At 41.6% G+C, this 19,865-nt stretch overlaps 1 protein-coding gene across 1 annotated transcript; it reads left to right on the forward strand.

The window, feature by feature from the left end:
• The first annotated feature begins 1,259 nt into the window (after positions 1-1,259).
• PDCL (phosducin like) lies at positions 1,260-16,837 on the forward strand. The gene is made up of 4 exons (XM_081282162.1): positions 1,260-1,451; positions 3,125-3,301; positions 13,207-13,388; positions 15,320-16,837. The coding sequence occupies exons 2-4, from the start codon at positions 3,130-3,132 to the stop codon at positions 15,869-15,871; spliced, it is 906 nt and encodes a 301-aa protein (XP_081138288.1). The 5' UTR covers positions 1,260-1,451; positions 3,125-3,129; the 3' UTR covers positions 15,872-16,837.
• The last annotated feature ends 3,028 nt before the right edge of the window (positions 16,838-19,865 follow it).

Raw genomic sequence — 19,865 nt, forward strand, 5'->3', positions numbered from 1 at the left:
CTGTGAAGGACAAGGAACTGCCATGGATGAGAAAAGTCACTGCTTTAGGGAGAACTGAATAAAAGCAAATTAAAACAAAAGCATTTATTGAGAATTCATTTAACAAATATTTATTTATAAGGATCTCTTGTGCTAGATCACAAGTATATTCAAGTCTGTTGGTCACACAAGCTGATTAAAGTAAGGCATTCATTGTGCAAACAAAAGCATAAAAAGTCCCTATTGGACTCTTTAAATGAATAATTCTGAAATTTGAAGTGCAGTGGGGAAGAGTTTTCAGATTCTTTTTGACAGGCTGAACCAACAGTTTCACAGAAAAACATGCACATACACAAACTGCAGATAATTTCAGGTGGTCTTATAGCCACAAATTAAGAATACTCTCCCCTGAATTTACAGCCCTATTTTATTAAAACTTTTTTTTTTTTTTTTTTTTGGTACTGGGAATTGAACCTGGGGGCACATACCCCTGAGCGGCATCCCCAAACCTTTTTATGTTTTATTTTCTGACAGGTCTCATTAAGTTGCTGAGGGTAGCCTCGAACTTGTGACCCTCCTGCCTTAGCTTTCCGAATAACCCTATTTTAAAATAGTATATCATTCTTGTATATTGTATATGATTCAATTTCACAAGACTTTTTTTTTTAATGAGTAACTTCATAGCTGTGTACTGGATATCTCAACAAAGGCTAAGAATTTGAAATAATTTTAGGTTTAACAAGACCGTTGGAAAAATAGGTTAGCGTTACCCTATACTCTTCATCCAGAATCTCGAAGGTTAACAAGATAACCGGAGTTCAAATATGGAAATTATTAATTTAATACTATTAATTAATATTATGCAAATTTCATCAGTTGTCCCATTCTAATTCTTTTTCAGTCCTAGGATCCCAATCCAGGATGTCATGTTACGTTTACGTGTCATAGGCCTCGCTTGTTTTTTTTTTTTTTTTTTTTAGTTTTATTCCAATTTCTGACTTAATGGCCGTCATTTAATGTCTCTTGACTCAATTTACCGCTCAATGAAGATGTAATGAAGCTGTTTAAAAAAATTTTTGGAATGGCTATGGAACTTTTGAGGGGAGAAAATATTTTTTCCTCGTTCAAAGCTGGGAGTATATATTCAGTTTGTGTGTGTGTGTGTGTATGTGTATGTCCAGAGCAAAACATAAACAAGACAAACAAGCGTATTAAAGTTGTCCAGGTAATTTGTCCTAAACTAGGACCTGTAGTTTCTCCCTCAGCCGCCGGGAGAAGCTTCTTCTAATTGGGCCGCGGCGTCCGCCATGACGCAGGAGGGCCGCCTCATTGGTCCGCGCAGTCAGGACTCCGGCAGCTTTTCTCTTGGGTGCTCTGGGCGCCGACCCACTTCTCTTCCTCTAAGTCAGCGCTCAGTTCTTTCTGGTGCCCGGAGCTGCTAGCCCAAAGGGATCCAGACTGAGCTAGTCCGGGTAAATGCACTGGGGTCAGCCGGGAGGAAGCGATGGGCGTGGAATATGGGTGGAACGGTGGTTTGCGAGCCTCGATAAAACTGCCTTGTCTTCGAGTCTCCCACGGACCCCGCCACTTCCCTGCTCCACCTCTCTCCCGACCCCAAACTCCCCTCAGCCTTCTCCAGGATCTCCCAAGGCTTGGCGCACCCCTCTGCCGCCTTTCCGGGGACCCCGCCTCCTTCGCTCACCCCTCAACCGGCTCCGCCCCCTTGCGCTCTTTTCAGCAGCCCCGCCTTTTCTGCGCTCCCCTCTGCTGGCCCCACCTTCTCACCCCGGACTCCCCATTGACCCCGCCCTCGCCACGTCTCATTGGTCCGCCCCTCGCCTCCTCCCGTACACGGTCCCGTCTCCCCTCTGCACCCTCCTCCGTCTGTGTTGTGAGCGGGCGCTGCTCCTTTAGGTCGCTCTCTACCCTCAGGCGGTTTTTTGTCCCATTCCTGGCTTGCCCACTTACCTTAAGTTTGGTTCTGCTCCTCCCTAGAACCTGCACTTTCTCTTAATTAGCCTTGCTTCCTTTGCACCATACTCCGGGTCTGACTGTGGGGGTCGCGGGATTCAGTGATTCATCATCCTTTGGGGCATTTTGCTGGGTGTTGGAGATAGGGATTAGTTGTTGGATGTTTCTTCTTTCCAGAGCTCTCTCAGCCTGTGGGAGAGAGTCATTTTGTAATGAAGTGTAACAGGCCCTGTGAGAAGTCTTCATGAAGACAGCATAATGTCGGGATGCTTTGAGGAAGAAATACTAAAGGGTTAGGCGTTTTTTGTTTTTGTTTTTGTTTTTCCTTTTTTAACTATTCCTGTTGGATCCTCAAACAAGCCTGTAAAGGGGCTAAACTGCACTTTCCCCAAAAATGCCTTTGGCTGCTTGTGATGCAGAACACTGGCTTTGCGGTCCTTTAAATACTTGGTTTTTATTAAAATCTTGGCATCGACACTAGTTTTAACTAGTCAGAATTAGTAGGGCTTTGGAGACCATCCAAGTTTGCAGTGAGACGGCTTGACTTAGATTCAACATCATACTTTAAAAAAATACATATATATTTATATTTGTAAATGGACATGATATCTTTATTTAATTAATTTTCATGTGGCACTGAGGATGGAACCCAGTGCCTCACACTATTAGGGAAGCACTCTGCCACTAAGCCACAACCTCAGTCCCCAGCATCACACTTTTTATGATCCCTTTTGAAGTATTTCCTGAGGATTCTTACTGAAGTTTTCAATTACTAATTTACTTGGTAGGCAAACTGAAACTAAGCATAGGTAAAATCACAAGTCAGTAATGTAAACACAGGTTCTACTTTGGAACAATAGATACTAGTACAATATTCAGAAGACAGTAACTCATCCCTCAGGCTACAGGAGTTAGGCATACCTCTGGCCTACTCCACCACATTCTGGAAAGCTTGGGAAAGTAACTTCCCTTATCTGAACCTCAGTTTTACCTTCTACAAAAGAACATAATAAATTCTATCACTGTCATGGTAGGGATTTGTTGAGATTCTATTTAGGAAAAAAAATAATTTTTAGGTTCCTATGGGATCTTAGCCCAAGTGGGTCCCCTATTCTTCAGATTCATAACTTCATGCTTAAGCCCACAAAAAGCCTGATATGTTGCCTTCTTCCAGGCATCATGACAACCCTGGATGACAAGTTGCTGGGGGAGAAACTGCAGTACTACTACAGCAGCAGTGAGGATGAGGACAGTGACCATGAAGACAAGGACAGAGGCAGGGGTGCCCCAGCCAGCAGTTCCATGCCTGTGGAGGCTGAGCTGGCAGGTGAAGGCATCTCAGTTAATACAGGTACTGGAAAGTCTTGAGCTCTGGGAACAGATTTTAAAATGTCTGTTAAGTATGTATCACTTAGAATTCTCCTGATCTCTCTAACTATCCCATTTCTATCGATAACTAGTGTTGGCATTCATTGTGTGTGCTTGTAGTCTTTTTACTACACAGTGCAGAGCAACAGACAATGAACAGATTGGCCTGGGTTTGAACCCTATTTGTCAGATTAATAGTTTGATAGGCATAAATCATAGATGTGAGTATATTTGTAATATAAACTCCTAGAAATGGCATATTTTCTTTCTTTCTTTTCTTTTCTTTCATTTTTGATTGTACTGGTCTTTGAACCCAGGGCCTCTTGAATGCTAGGCAAGTACTACCACTGAGCTGTCTCCAACTCCACTTTTAATTTAATATTGTTGAATTTCTGTTAGTTGAGGTGGCACTAATTTATAATTTAACTGGCAGTACAATGTTTCTTATATTTTTCTTCCTGGGTTATCAAATTTTTTGATTTTTGCCATCCTGGTAGATGACAAATAGGCATTTTTTTCCCCCTAGAGATGGAATCTTGCTTTGTTGCCCAGGCTGTCCATGAACTCCTGGACTCAATTAGTCCTTCTGCCTCAGCTTCCTGAGTAGCTGGGCCTGTAGGCAGTATTACTATACCAGACTTGTCATTTTTATGTAAACTAATATATTTGGAGAATCTTTCATTGCAGGGAATAGACTGCCTCATCTTTCTGAGTGTTACTTTATTTTCCCTGAACAGTGTTACTTTATTTCATAATTTCTTTAACTTGTTTCCTAATGTTGGGCATTATCTTGGCCCTTTATTACGAACTGTGCTGTAGCACACCTCTTTGTGTGTAGACCACTCTGCCCTGTGGCACTGATGCACTCCGCAAGAAGCTTTAAGGTCAGTGGACATGATCCTAAGGAGAAGGAGTGCTGTTCCGGGCGCAGTGGTGCATGCCTGTAATCCCAGCAGCTTGGGAGGCTGAGGAAAGAGGATTGCAGGTTCAAAGCCAGCCTCAGCAGCTTAGCAAGGCCCTAAGCAACCTAGTGAGACCTTGTCTCAAAATAAAAAATAAAAAGGGCTGGAGATGTGGCTCAGTGGTAGAGCTCCCCTGGGTTCAATCTCTAGTACAAAAAAAAAAAAAAAAAGAGAAAAAAAACAAGAACAAAAAGAGAAGGAGTGCTGTGGGGTAGGTGGAAATTTGGTGCAGGTCTCTGCTTTGTGCAAGCTTGCCCACTGTGGCCTGTTATTCTGTGCCCAACTGCTTTGCCCTGAACAGATCATGGGTTCTGTCAGTGTTTAGAATATTAAGAAGGTTCCCTGCAACTGATCCAGCCAGTGCCAAGGGTTCTTCTCTCACACTGGTATGATACATGATAAGCACTGCATTCAGGAAAGAAGGTAGAGTTTTTTTTTTTTTTTGCCACCATGTTGCCAGCACATTCAGGTATGCTAGGGAGGCTAGAGATCTGGTTTCTCACAAATAGTAAATGATATCTGTCCAAAAAAAAAAAAAAAAAAAAAAAAAGAGTCTTAAAGGGTGATGAAAGGAATTAAGATAAAATTGCCTTCCATAGGGTTCTAGACTTCAGTTTCTAACAGGAGTGAGGGATTTTAAAAATGGCTATAAAATTCTTTCACATGCCTCCCATTAAGGTGTGAGGTTTATGTCTCCTGCCTGGAAACCTGGATAGACTGGTAACTACTTCAGATAATAAAATGTGATGGAGGTGATACTTTGTGACCACCAAGCCTGGGTCATAACAGGCAATGAGGTTTCTGTTTTGTCTACTGGAACCCTTGCACTGGAGCCACAAGCTACCAAGTTATATGTTTACCTATCCTGAGATACCATGTTTGGGGGAAGCACAGATGCATAGAGAGGACTCATCTTTGCACTCTGATTGACAGACCAGCTGAGCTTAGTGCGAAGACATTTCAGCCCAGTTGACAGACATGTGAATGAGACTCCTAATGAGACTCCTAATGATTCTAGTCCCAGCTGGCAAGTCCTCTTCATATTTTGAGTCTTTTTAGATGAGATACTAGAGAACATGAAGCAGAAGCAAGCCATTTCCCCTGTACTCTCTCCTAATTTCTGACTCACAGAACCTGTCACCATAATTTATTTGATATTTTTTACTACTAAGCTTTGAAGCAGTTTGTTTTTTAGCAGTTGTATCCAAAATAGATTTTGATGATAGTGGAAGCCCCTCCCACTCCTGTAGTGGAAAAGTTAATGTCCTTGAGGAAAAAGCCTATCTGTTTATTTCAGTTCGTGCCAAATAATTGTTTGTTTTTTTAAAAGACTAATGCTTAGCAGTGTAACATAAGGTAGCAGGTTTTATGCAGAATGCATTTGTAGTTGGGTTCTATGCACAACATGATACAATGTGTATATTTTTTATATCATGAGAAAAACAGTATTAAAATAGGTTAAATGAGTGGAAATTTTTAGACACAAATGTTTCAGTATATGAAAATAAGGTTTTTATATTCTGTAAGACAACAGAAATATACAGTTGCAATTTATTATATGTATCAAGCACTGCTCTAGACACTTTACATCCTCTCATTCATTCATCTAACCAGCCTGCCAATTGATTGAGTCAGGGGCAAAGGGCAGATAGCTGATTATCAAAGAAAAAAATAAGCAGATAGCACTTCCCCATCAACCTGTTGCTCACACCTCTGGGGGAGGGGAAGGATTGTACTTTCCAACACAAGCCATCAGCCCCTGGGCTGCTCTTTTCCTGCCTTTTGGTCATGTAGGCATGAGAAGAAAGGAACCTAAAATTTATAAAGGAGCAAGACATATCCACTTCCCTGGGCACCAGCTCTGGGTCCCCTCCTCTCTGTAGGAGTCTCCCCCCCACCCCCTCCCAGTTCTGTTTCTTAAATAAAATTTACCTTTTGCTCTTGCCTCAGTATTTCTTTTTTCTTTTTTTTTCTTTTTATTGTTGGTTGTTCAAAACATTACATAGTTCTTGACATATCATATTTCACACATTTGATTCAAGTGGGTTATGAACTCCCGTTTTTACCCCGTATACAGATTGCAGAATCACATTGGTTACACATCCACTGTTTTACATATTGCCATACTAGTGTCTGTTGTATTCTGCTGCCTTTCCTATCCTTCACTATCCCCCCTCCCCTCCCATCCCCTCCCATCTTCTCTCTCTACCCCATCTACTATAATTCATTTCTCCCCCTTGTTTTTTTTTTCCCTTTCCCCTTACTTCCTCTTGTATGTAATTTTGTATACCAATGAGGGTCTCCTTCCATTTCCATGCAATTACCCTTCTCTCTCCCTTTCCCTCGCACCTCTCGTCCCTGTTTAATGTTAATCTTCTTCTCATGCTCTTCCTCCCTACTCTGTTCTTAGTTGCTCTCCTTATATCAAAGAAGACATTTGGCATTTGTTTTTTAGGGATTGGCTAGCTTCACTTAGCATAATCTGCTCTAATGCCATCCATTTCCCTGCAAATTCCATGATTTTGTCATTTTTTAATGCAGAGTAATACTCCATTGTGTATAAATGCCACATTTTTTTTATCCATTCATCTATTGAAGCTTGCCTCGGCATTTCGTGGGTGTTTAATCTTCAACACCAGGGGATCAAGGACCCCATCCTGATTTTCAAGACTGGTATCATAACCATTCGTCTAACCATTCCTCCTTCCTTCCTGCCATCCATCCATACCACCACCTACTCATTGATCTGTCCATCTGTCTATTTGTCCATCTATCTACCCACCCACCCAGTCAGCCAAAAAGAAACAATTAACCAAAATTAAGTGAAAAACTCTTAGGTGTTAAATTTTATACCAGGCACTGGGCATTGAAAATTAAAGAAGATCCAGTCCCTATTCTCACTTCAGAAAGTTCATAGGCTTGGAGAAATGCTTATAGCCTGGAAGTTTTGACATGTGCTGGAGTTTGATGTTTATCATGGCCCTTGGTTTAGTGTGGTTTCTGTCCTTATAAGGAGATCAGGGCTGGGCCCTTGGTTCAGTGTGGCTTGTGTCTATATAAGGACAGCTGGGAGGGCCTTGATTCAGCATGGCTTGTGTTCTTTTTTTTTTTTTTTAATGCATTTATTTATGTTTGTATGTATTTATGAATTTTATGTAGTGCTGAGGATTGAACCCAGTGTTTCACATGTGCCGGGCAAGCTCTGTACCACTGAGCCGCAACTCCAGCTCCAATGGCTTGTGTCCTTTATGAGGAGAGCAGCACAAGCTTTGATTCAATGTGACTTGCTTTGTTATATGATTATCTTCCCTCCTATTTAGTTGATGATTGTATTGAAACATTTTGATTCCCTTACCTCTCATTTTGGGTGTGCTCTACTAGAATTTCTTTGTGGTTCCCATGGGGGGAGGGTCCTATTTAACATGAGAAAGACATGCCACTGTGATATAAATCTATAGCAACATGACTTCAGTAGTGTGCAGATGTGGCTGCTATAACTCTCCAGCCCTTCCCCTTCAGTTACTGATGTTATAGTGTTATATAAGGTATTTTTTTACTGTAGAATAAAATTGAGGTGTTTCGATACATTATTCTCTTACTTCTTGTAGAAAACAACAGTAGCACTAGCTTTTTTAATTGTCATGAATTTGCTTTACCAGGGATTTTTCTTTCTTCATCAAGATCTGAGTTTCTATCTAATGTCCTTTGGGTTGTACAGGGCATATCTAGTTGGAACCAACTCCCTGGGCTGTAGTTTATTTCATTCTGTGGTTTGAATGTGTGTATCCCTCCAAAATTCCTGTTGACAGTTCAACATTAATGTGACATTGTTGACAGCTGGTTAGGCCAGGAAGCTCCCACCCCGGGGATGGGATGTGCACATGAAGAGAGCTTCTCCAGCCTGTGCAAAGACTTGGTTTAGCTCCTAGCACTACTCTCCTGTGTGAGTGTGCACGTGCACATCATACCTCTGGGTACAATGATGTATGGCTGTGATTTCATTAGCTCTGTTGTCTCTGTGATCAAAACACCCAACAAGAACAACTTGGAGAAGGAAAAACTTCTCTGGGGCCCACAGTTCCAGAAGTCTCAGTCAGATGGCTGACTCCATTGCTCTGCCCAAGTACATCATGGGGGAAAGGCCCAATGGGGAAAGCTGCTCAGTTCAGGGCAGCAAAGGATCAGAGAGCTTGAGTGTGGATATGATGAGGTCTTTCAAAGCCACAAAGTTATTACAGATTTTCAGACTCAAAATGAAGAGACCACTGAAGTAATCTACAAATTTTAATTTCTTTTTTTTTTTTTTTAAAGAGAGAGCGAGAGAGGGGGGAGGGAGGGGGAGAGAGAGAGAGAGAGAGAGAATTTTTAATATTTATTTTTTAGTTCTCGGCGGACACAACATCTTTGTTTGTATGTGGTGCTGAGGATCGAACCCGGGCCGCACGCATGCCAGGCGAGCGCGCTACCGCTTGAGCCACATCCCCAGCCCAAATTTTAATTTCTTAACAAGTACATATTAGTCTCCATAACCCACTAAAGCAAATAATCTTTCAGAGTCCTTTCTTATTATTTTGAAAGTGGAAAAGGTCCTGGAGATCCAAAAGTGAGAAGACCTCTGGGGGTTATATCCAGGTGTGATTGGGTCATTTCTTACTCTGACCTCACAAGGAGCCATTGTGAGGAAATTTCAAACAGCAGATATATAAGAGGGTGGCTGCAGCTGTTTTGTTTGTTTTGCTTTGTTTTGTTTTTTGTCTGTAAGTACAGGAAGCTCTTGGTGGTGACCTGTTGGACTCCCAGATATTTAGCACATTTGGTGGTTGTTAGTGGCTTGTGGCTGTGGTCTTTGGATATTGGTTTTTTGATTTGGGCTTTATTTTATTTTATTTTTGGTCCTTATTTATTTATTTATTTTTTAGCTCTCATCCTTGTTCCAGTTTAGGAATGAGCAGTGAGAGTAGTTAGAGCAATGTAGTGCTGCAGGGGTGGGGCTCCTGTTAGGAGCCAGCCTCCATGGATGGACCATTATATGGTCCTGCAGGACATTGGAGAAGGGGGCTTTGCCCAGGTGAAACTTGCCTGCCATCTCTTCACTGGGACAGAGGTTGTGGTGAAGGTCCTGGCAAAAGTAGCCTCGAACTTCCCCTTCCTACCTGAACTGGATCTGATGGTGGCCTTGAACCACTGAAACATGATCCAGTTCTTCCAGGGCATCGAGACCATGGAATATATCTACCTTATCATGGAGCATGCAGGTGGGGGACAGCTATGGGACCTCATCCCCAAAGCTGATGGCATGCAGGAGGAGGAGGCTTGCAAACTATTTAGGCAGATCATCCATGCCATGCAGTACTGCCAGGACAAGGATAATGTGCATCCTGACCTGAAGCCAGAGAATGTGGTGGTGGATGCCAGTGGCAACACCAAACTCATTGACTTTGGCCTGAGCACCAGATTCATAGCTGGGAAGAAGCTGAATAGGCTCTGGGACACTGTCCTATATGTTGTCCCTGAAGTCATCCATGGGAAGGAATACAAGCACTACCCCCTGCCCACCAGACGTCTGGATCCTGGGTGTCGTTCTCTATGTTATGCTCACAGGGAAATGCCCATTTGAGGCAAGCAGCAATAAGCAGGTAAAGAAGCTGATCATACAGGGAACGTATGACATTCCCCCCATGGATTTCCAAGGGAACACAGAGCCTCATCAATGAAATCCTGACAGTGGACCCCATGCAGAAGCCCACCCACCTAGAGAGGTAATGGGGCACCCATGGTTGAGCCAGGGTGAGGAAGCTGCTTCACTTAGTCCTTATAGTGAGATACTCCCAAACTCCCAGATCCCATAATTACAAAAATCATGATCAACATGGGTTTCCACCCCTATAATACCTGAGTGTCTGTGGCAAGTTGAAGATTTGACATCACCATGGCTGTGTACCTCATGCTACAGTGCCAGAGAATCCAGGGGGCAGGCCCTGCGGATCCTCCTAGAGTCTGCCTTGAGAAGCATTGCAGTGAGCCTTCCCTTGCCCTGTGAGCAGCAGCAGCCTGAGGAGACCAAGCAGTCCCCACACAAGGGTCCTGGAAGTGCCAGTGTGCCTGCCATTCAGCTCTGCATCCTCCATGTGGACACACCTCCTCCCAGCCTAGCCTCCCAGCAGGACCCTGTGCCCAGCAGCTCATCCTTCCAAGGCACCTCCACAGGGCAATCCCAGGACAGGAGCAAAGGCTGGAAGAGGCTGAGGAGGAGGATTGCCAAATTCATTCAACAACTGTGCTGCATACCTTGCTTTGGTTGCTAGTGTTCAGGAAAAGAGTGGCTCCAATGGAAATGCCCAGCCAAGACAGACAGAACTGAATGACAGCCAGAGGACCCTGAGCTCTTGGATTTGACATCATGGTGTGGGAGTGAGGTGTGCCTACTGGTTCAGGCTTCTTGCACAGATTCCAGGCTGAAGTTTATCTGTATCCACCAGGAGTCTATTCTGCCCCCCACTGCAAAACACATCATAGAGACTTTTCCCTAGGACACTTTCTCCTTCTCTGCTCTTTGTCCTTTCTCTTATGCTTTGGGAGAAATTTATTCTGAATTCCTTTTTTTCACAGATTATATAATAAAATTGATGTTTCAAAGATTAATATATATATATATATATACACACATATATATATATATATATATATATATATATATATATATATATAATTTTTTATTTATTTTATTTTATTTTTTTGGGTGTGTGTGTGTGTGTGTGTGTGTGTGTGTGTGTGTGTGGTTGTTTTAGAGATTGGCTTCAGGGCAAAGGCTGGAGCTCACTGGCCATCCTCTATCCTCTCCTAGGCCTATACCACTGTACCTCTCTCTACTGCTCACTGTATATACTTGCTCACTTTGAGCCAGGGAAGACCGGGACTTACTTGCCTTAAGCCAAGGTAGACATGGACTTGCTCCCCTTGACAGAATATAGGCAGAGATGCTCCCCTTGAGCCAGTGTAGACTTGGTTCACTTTGAGCTGAAGGAATCCTTTTCCTGGTCTTCAGACCCCTCCCTGAAGTATGTGGGGAGGATGTGTTGCAGCTTTGGGCAAGGCATTGGAGATTCCAGAGTGTTCTATGGCTTCATCTACATAATCTCATGTGCAGGAAGCAAAAGCTGGGCCAGTGGGCAGGGCGGGCCCCACAGCAGCTGAGTGCTTCACCACATGCCATGCAGCCTCCACACCCAGCAGCTCCTTCTGGTCACAGCTAAAGGTCATGGAGAGCAAACATGTGGGATCTAGGGAGTGGAGATGTGAAATCTCAGGGATACTACTTACATATAAGCATAGTGCCTTATGTGGAATTGCTCTTATCTCTGGGTTCTGTTGATAGTGAATTTTGTAAAGTGAAGTGAGCACAAATAAAAAGTAAGAGACACTTGGGTTAGAACTAGAGGTTTCATGCACCTTCCAGCCCCTGGCATCTCTGCTCTGTGAGTCCCAGAACTTCTCTGGGCAGCTTCTTCCTGCCCTTTCTTCCCTTTAGTGGTCAGAAATTGATATCTTTTAAACAAAGACATCCCATATGTCATTTCAATAGTTTGCCCTTTTTCCTTGAGCCAAGAAAAATGTTTTAAAGAAAAATACTCTATCATGCTGTTTTAATCACATGCATTATTTGTGTCAGGAGATAAAGGAATAAGTATTATCATGTTCATATAACAATAGATTTTCTCCAGTTAAATTTATCCAGAAAATTGCTCTCGATTTATAAAATATAGCTTTGAGAATTTTAGTTTTTATAGCATTTCAATAATGATTTGGGATGGAAGTATTTTAAATAGCTCTAAGTTTTATAGTTCAATTTTGTGTGTGTGTGTGTGTGTGTGTGTGTGTGTGTGTGTGGTGCTGGGGATTAAACCCAGGGCCTTGTGCATGTGAGACAAGCACTTTACCAACTGAGTTTTATCCTCAACCCTTATAGTTCAATTTTAAAAACTTTTATAATAATAACAGGGTACTGTTAACAATTTTTGTTCATAGCAAAATGTTTCCAAGGATCTCCTGAAGAGTTGGTAAGAAGGTAGCCCTATCATGGGCTATGTGCTATTTCAGTTGAAAATGCTATGTGCTTATCAAGCCCCTGGTCATAGACATGGCAATTAAACTCTAAAAATGGTAGAAGGTTTTGTTTGTTGAGAATTCCTTGTTAACACTGAAGACTCTGGAAGCTAGACTAGAGCTACAATTCCTGCTTTAACTTCCTTGTGCCTCATTTTCACAAACATGAAAGGTGGGCAGTAGTAGGTCCCACAGAGAGGACTGACTAATGGTTCAATTTAAGTTATAAGTTGGATATTGCTCAGACCCACGCTTCCTGCCATCCCACATGGTCATGCATAGGTAATTAATGAATAAATGATGATTTACCATAACATGATTATACAATTTTCAAAGTAAGGCCTGGTTTTTAGGAAAGTATTGAGTTTAACCAAGGCTACCTTTATGTTATATGATATGAAAAGCAGTTTCCTTCCTGACCTGTCCCAAGTCCTGAACATGGTCTATTTTAATCTGATCAGAATCACTAGAGAGTTAAGAAGATGTGAAATATTTTAATCACAAATGGGAGTTCTTCAAAGGCATTTGGTGGAGTGAATATGAAGTTGCATAAAAGATTTATAAATGCTGAAAAAAGACTGAAATATTTTGACGATATCGGAGAATGGGAAAGAGGGTGTTTAGGATGCATATTTAGGAAAGCAATGAAGGTTAGATTGCACCTTGTATGGTACTGCTATGTCGCTATACTAGTCATAGTACATGGAGGTTCTGTGTTAGTTGTGCAAGCTTTAGACAGATGTGAGCTCCCACCTGCACATGTGAGCTGCTCCATAATTCTTTGCTCATTATTTTTGGTCACATCCATGTTCATGTCACTCAGGTCCAAAAGGTGTGATCAATGACTGGCGCCGCTACAAGCAATTGGAAACTGAGCAGAGAGAGGAGCAGTGCCGGGAGATGGAAAGGCTGATCAAGAAGCTGTCTATGACCTGCAGGTCCCATTTGGATGAAGAAGAGGAGCAACAGAAACAGAAGGACCTCCAGGAAAAGATCAGTGGGAAGGTAATCAGCAGCCCTAAGCTTTTCTCAGAAGCTGCCCTGGCCACTAGAACTGGGCTTGGTGATTTGGGAGATAGAGGATGTTGGTTTTGCCTCTGAGAAGCTTTGCAGTACAGGGGAAAATATAGAGCCATGTCATAACTCAGGCATACCTGGGGTTTGACTCTCAGCTCTGCCATTAGTGATTGTGGGGAAATAAATTTCTTCCTTTCTGAGTTTGGTTTTGATTAGTTTATTGAGGTCATGCCCACCCCAGAACTGTGTGGATAAAATGCACATTGTAGTGACTGGCCCACTGAAAAGTGCTCATTTAATGTTAGTTTTCTGTCATAGGAACTAAGATTCTATTTCAAATTTTCTTGTTCTTTCTGTGATGCTGCTGTGTTTCATCTGAAGCCTATTGTAAGGATTTATTCTGAGGAGGCATTAGAGTAGAAGCAGATAGGCCCTCTGGAAGATATTTGGAACAAGGTCCCTGACATTTCCTAATACCTTCTCAGTATTAAAGGGCCTCTGTTACTCACATACATGGAAGAAAGTCTAAGAGTGCCCAAGATCAGTTAGGTGTGGCCCAAAGCCAAAGCACAAGCCAGGATCATGGAGCATTAAGTCAGGAGTCATTCACCTTGACCAGAAGGATGATTTCAGTGCATGAAAGTCGGCAAAGACCATAATAGGTCTGTTAGAAACAGCTGGCTGAGATAGAGTGGAGAGCTATGTGATGGGAAGAAAATTGTTAATAAGTATGACCCAGTAATGATGTCTGTTCTGACCTAGAGTGGGCCCTATTCCCCACCCCCTAATCTGTACACGATTAGGCTTAGTGAAGGTTTGTTACAGGGGAGTCTTGCTGCACCCCGGAAGGAGAAGGAAGATGCCTTGTGATATAAGCTGGCCCTTGGGCAGTGTGCCTGCTTTGCTTGGCTGCTTTCTTATCCTGGGCTGAAGGACCAGAACGAAGCCATAATCACATGACCACATGAATCAAGCTAGTGAGAGGCTATCTTTGTCCTGCTGAATTACCTACAGTTGAATAGAACTAGAAACTGCCTGAATGCCAGAAATAGGGGAGTGGTTAAGCAAAATATGACACATATATAATTTTATAAAACTATTTAGAAACTGAAGAGATACTTAGAATTTATTATTAACATTAGCTAAGAGACCGAGTAGGTTATATCTTAATTGGTACACCCATGGCTTCTGTTTTAAGAGCAGAACTAATCTAGCATGTGACTGATAAGAAGAAGAAAAATTTTAGAGTGTATATGAATGTGTGGGTGTTTGTTGTGTGTAGACGTGTTTTGTGCAGGGCAGGGATTATAAGTGTTCTTTTGAAGTTACATAATGTCCTGTTATTTTTTTATGAAAACAAAACAGTGAATAAAGCAATCCACTGTCAAGACTGACAAAATGAAAATAGCTCAGTGAAGTGGTACTATCTGATGCTGCCTGCTTGGGTTGAGAGGCAGTATGGTGTAATATAAACCAGGGTGTTGAAAATCTAGTTTGAGTCCTGGTCTTACACATACTTCTTGTGTGAATTGTGCAGCTAACATAAGTCTTGAAACCTCATTTGTAAAATGAGAATTATAAAATCCCTTTCCCAATGGGATTATTGTAAGGCATGGTAGCATTCACACAAGTAGGCCTAGCTTGTTGGGAGACCAAGGTGGGAGGATTGCTTGAGTTCAGGCATTTCGGGCTGGCCTGGGCGACATAGTAAGACTTCCTTTTCTGAAACAAAACAAAACAAAACAAAAAACCAAAAAAACCCCAAACAATCCCAAACCCTCCTAAAATACAACAACTTATTAAGACATAATGCACATAAAGTGCTCAGTGTGGTGCTGCATATATCTTAAGTACAAGGTGCACATCAACATTTATCAAAAGTGTTCACTTGTGTCTGCTTACCTGCTGGTCTCTTACAGATGACTCTGAAGGAGTTTGCCATGATGAATGAGGACCAAGATGATGAAGAATTTCTACAGCAGTACCGGAAACAGAGGATGGAAGAGATGCGGCAGCAGCTCCACAAGGGGCCCCAGTTCAAACAGGTTTTTGAAATCCCTAGTGGAGAAGGGTTTTTAGACATGATTGATAAAGAACAGAAAAGCACCCTCATCATGGTCCATATTTATGAGGATGGCATTCCAGGGACTGAAGCCATGAATGGCTGCATGATCTGCCTGGCTGGGGAGTACCCAGCTGTCAAATTCTGTCGGGTGAAGAGCTCGGTCATCGGGGCCAGCAGTCGGTTTACCCGGAATGCCCTTCCTGCCCTGCTGATCTACAAGGGGGGTGAATTGATTGGCAATTTTGTGCGCATCACTGACCAGCTGGGGGAAGATTTCTTTGCTGTGGACCTTGAAGCTTTTCTACAGGAATTTGGATTACTCCCCGAAAAGGAAGTCTTGGTGCTGACATCTGTGCGTAACTCTGCCACCTGTCACAGTGAAGACAGCGATCTGGAAATAGATTGAACGGATGGTCTAGTTGCATAGATTTCTCATTGTTTGGGCTGGAAGATACATGTCTGTGTTTATTTTTGTTCCTTCTTCGTCTTCTGACTTTTCAGCTGTTCTTTGTAGTCCTTTTAGTTATCATAGAAAGTCAAGAAATTCTTAGATTAGATCAGAATGCTGAATTACTTTGTGGCTAGCAATAAAGTGACTTTAAATTGCATAAACAGGAAGCTAGGCTTTGAACTGTTTACTTAAGATTCTCTAGCATGACATCTCTGTTATTGTTTCCAGTCACTATTTACATAGCATTCTAAAGACTGTCCTGGAAATTGTCTCCTGTTGACCTTGGAGGTCCTGCCAGGTCTGAGAGTAGAATTCTCTAGTTAGTATGTTATTTGCAATGTAAATAGTATATTTCCTTAATCAAATGAATGCAGTTATATTTACTTGTAATTAGATTCCCCCAGATGCTCTGCTCTACCATGGTCTTATATAAAGGTTCCAGATGAGGCTGGGGATATAGCTTAGTGGTAGAGCACTTGCCTAGTGGTGCAAAGCCCTGGGTTCTACTCCCAGGCCTTTGTTTTGTACTATAGAAACACAATAAACAACCAAAAACCCAAACAGCCCACACAGGTTCTAGAGGATGTGTGCTTGCCCTGTCAGGAGGGGTAGCCTCTACTGCTAGAGTCAGTGCCCTGCTCAGCACTCTGAAATATAGAACAGGAGAAAGGATTTATGCTGAATGCTGTCCTCACGCTGGAAGACAAGCATCTTCTTTACAAACACTGGAGCTGGGTGGAGCTGGAGAACTTTCAGTGAGGTGCTTTTTCTTGTCTCTGTGTCTGTTATTTAACAAGGTAACTTTTTATTTACTCTAGATTTTTTTTTTAATAAACTGGTCTTTTTACATATTGAAAAATAATTCATATTTAATAGAGGAAAATTGACCAAAATGCAGAAAAAAATCTAAAAATTAGAATAATTTTTTTTTAAAGAGAGAGTGAGAGAGGAGAGAGAGAGAGAGAGTGAGAATTTTTAATATTTATTTTTAGTTCTCGGCGGACACAACATCTTTGTTGGTATGTGGTGCTGAGGATTGAACCCGGGCCGCACGCATGCGAGGCAAGCGCGCTACCGCTTGAGCCACATCCCCAGCCCAAATTAGAATAATTTTTAATTCTGTCATCTAGAGTGAAGCACTATTAATCTTCTGATATACTATAAATATTTCTTACTAAAGCATTTTCTGTGTATACCTACACATTTCATTGATTTGTTTTTGAATTATTGGGATCATTCTGAACATAACTGTTTTATAGTATGATCAACTAATAATATATCAGATTTAACTTTTTTTTTTAATGGCTATGATATTGTATAGATGTGTTGTAATTTGCTTGAGGCAAGAGGATTGTGAGTTCAAAGCCAGCCTCAGCAAAAGTGAAGTGCTAAGCAACTCAGTGAGACCCTGTCTCTAAATAAAATAGAAAATAAAGTTGGGGATGTGGCTCAATGGTTGAGTGCTCCTGAGTTCAATCCCCGGTACCCCCGCAGCTCCCCGCCCCCCCAAAAAAGCAAACATTTTTTAAAAATTATTATGAAAGTAGTAGATATTTAGTAGAACATGTGATAAGAGTTGTTAAGCAAAGGAGATTTAAAAAGCCATATAATTCTGTTAACCAAATTAATCTCTGTTATTATTTTTACAGGTTTATCTTTCTGGTCTTTGTGTTTATTTATAATAATAGTTGTTAAAAAAAAGAACAAGTGAAAGTAAAATTTAAAAAATGATTGTTATTCAAGTTGTTTCCTACTTAAAATGTATATCCTGGCATCAGGGAAGATGTAATCTGGAATTAAATATTAGCTTTAAAATTCACAGTTTTGGTTTTCCTCGTGATTCAGGAATTGACTAACTGTGGAAAAGTCTTCAAAGCATTTAGTCAACAAAAAGAATGTGGTTTTTCTGACTAGGGAAGTTCATTGTAGAAAGTGCGGAAGGTTCAGAAAATGATCGGAAGCAGAGACAACTGTTACTAGTGTTCTAGTTTTTTTCATTCTAGTCTTTTTTTTTTTCAGTATTTTTCATAACACTGAAAGCTTCTTGAATTTAGTTCTATGCTCTGCCTTAATATTATATGATAAATACTTTGACATGTTATAAAAATTCTAAATAAATAATTTATAATGGCTTCATCATTTCTATCATTTGGATGTACCATAATTTATTTAACCAGTTCTTTTATACTGGATATTTCAATTCTCAGTGTTTTGCTAAAGCACTTATCATCTTTGTGTTTTAGGCCATGTTTTGGGCCATTCTCGTAGACGTCTTGAAGAGGAATCACTGAGCAAATGGACAGCAACATTTCAGAACAGCTTTTATAGTCCATCTTCTGTTCTCTTTGGAAATGAAAATAAACACACATACAACAATGACTGCCTTTCAGGAATAGAAATTCTAAAATAAAGGGAACAGACATGAGATGGGGGAATCCTAAAATATCACATCTGTGACTCAGATGTAGTGGAACCCGCATGGAATTTGGAGTCAGGCAGATCTGAGTTTGAATTCTGATTCTGTCATTTGTTCATTCTGTAGTTTCTGGTGAGGAACACAGCCTTCCTGAGGCTCAGATTCCTCATGTTTATAATGAGAATAGTCACCTGTTTGTGGAGCTGTTATGTGACAGTGGTTGTTATATATGGTCCTCTAGTGAAATCGGCATCATGGGGTGGGTGTGGGGGGTTATGAGAAATGCAAATTCAGTGGTTTCACAGACCTACTGAATCAGGAATGCTGAGTGTCCTGGCAAACTGTATGACAAGCCCTCCAGGCGATTCTGAGGCCTAAGTTGGAGGAGCACTGACCTAGGGATGAAGGGGTTGGTGACTGTCCCCTCTCGACTGGTTCCCTGCTACTGGTATCTTTTATGAGTAAGAGTTAAGGAGAGAAGGAGTTGAAAGGGTAGTATGCAGATTGATTCTCTTCCTCTTATGTAATTCTCCTTTTTAGCTATGGAATTGGAGGAAGAAAAGAGGAACTAATATTTATCTATCATAAATCATTATGGTTTAGGTATGAAGTATCTCCCAAAAGCTCATGTGCGAGGCAATGCAAGAAAATTTAGAGGTGGAATAATGAGTTATGAGAGCCTTCATTCTAATCAATGCATTAATCCCCTGGTGGGGATTAACTGGGTGGTAACTGTAGGCAGGTAGGGGGTGACTGGAGGAGGTGGGTCATTGAGGGTATGCCTTTTGCATTTTAGATGGTGAGGGGAATCCCTGCTTCCTGGTTGTCATGTCCTGAGCTGCTTTCCTCTGCCACAATGTTCAGCCTCACCTTGTGCACAAAGCAAGAGGTGGCTGCCTGTGGACTGAGACCTCTAAAACCATGAGCCCCAAATAAACTTTTCTTCCTCTACATTGTTCTGGTCAGGTCTTTAGGTTATAGTGTTGAAAACACAAACTGTGTCCTAGTAGTTTTCAGACTTCACTTTCCTCCAAAATGGAAGTTCTGCAAAGACCTGGACTTTGTTTTACTCCCTGTGTGTGTTGTAGAGGGTAAGGGCTTAGACTCAGGCTGACACTGACAAGGATTTTTTTTTTCTTTTGTGCTGGACATTGAATCCAGGGGTGTTCTACCACTGAACTACACCCCCAGCCCCTTTTTATTTTACTTTGAGACAGAGTCTCTATATTACCAAGGCTGGCTTCCAACTTGTAATCAATCTTCCTACCCCAGTATGCTGAGTAGTGGGATTATAGATGTACACCACCATGCTGGGCTCTGTGGCTTTTTAAAGAGCCTAGGCCAACAGTTTTATAGAATGTTGCACATTCTGTTTCTTCATTTTGGGCAATAATAACAACCAAAGGCAATGTGAACTTCTTACTGCCTCAAGTCTGGGATTAGTAAGGTTAGTGTCTTTCAAAAATTCATGTGTTTAAGAATTGGTCCCCAACATGATGGTATGGGAAGTGCCGTGGACCTCTAATATTTGGG

This window comes from Spermophilus citellus (genome assembly GCF_964194105.1).
Source record: "Spermophilus citellus genome assembly, chromosome: 2".
Taxonomy (NCBI): domain Eukaryota; kingdom Metazoa; phylum Chordata; class Mammalia; order Rodentia; family Sciuridae; genus Spermophilus; species Spermophilus citellus.

Coding starts and splice junctions, on each gene's coding strand:
- PDCL (XM_081282162.1), top strand. CDS start 3,130: ATGACAACCCTGGATGACAAGTTGCTGGGGGAGAAACTGCAGTACTAC. Junction 3,302..13,206: donor AGGCATCTCAGTTAATACAG/GTACTGGAAAGT, acceptor CATGTCACTCAG/GTCCAAAAGGTGTGATCAAT. Junction 13,389..15,319: donor AGGAAAAGATCAGTGGGAAG/GTAATCAGCAGC, acceptor GGTCTCTTACAG/ATGACTCTGAAGGAGTTTGC.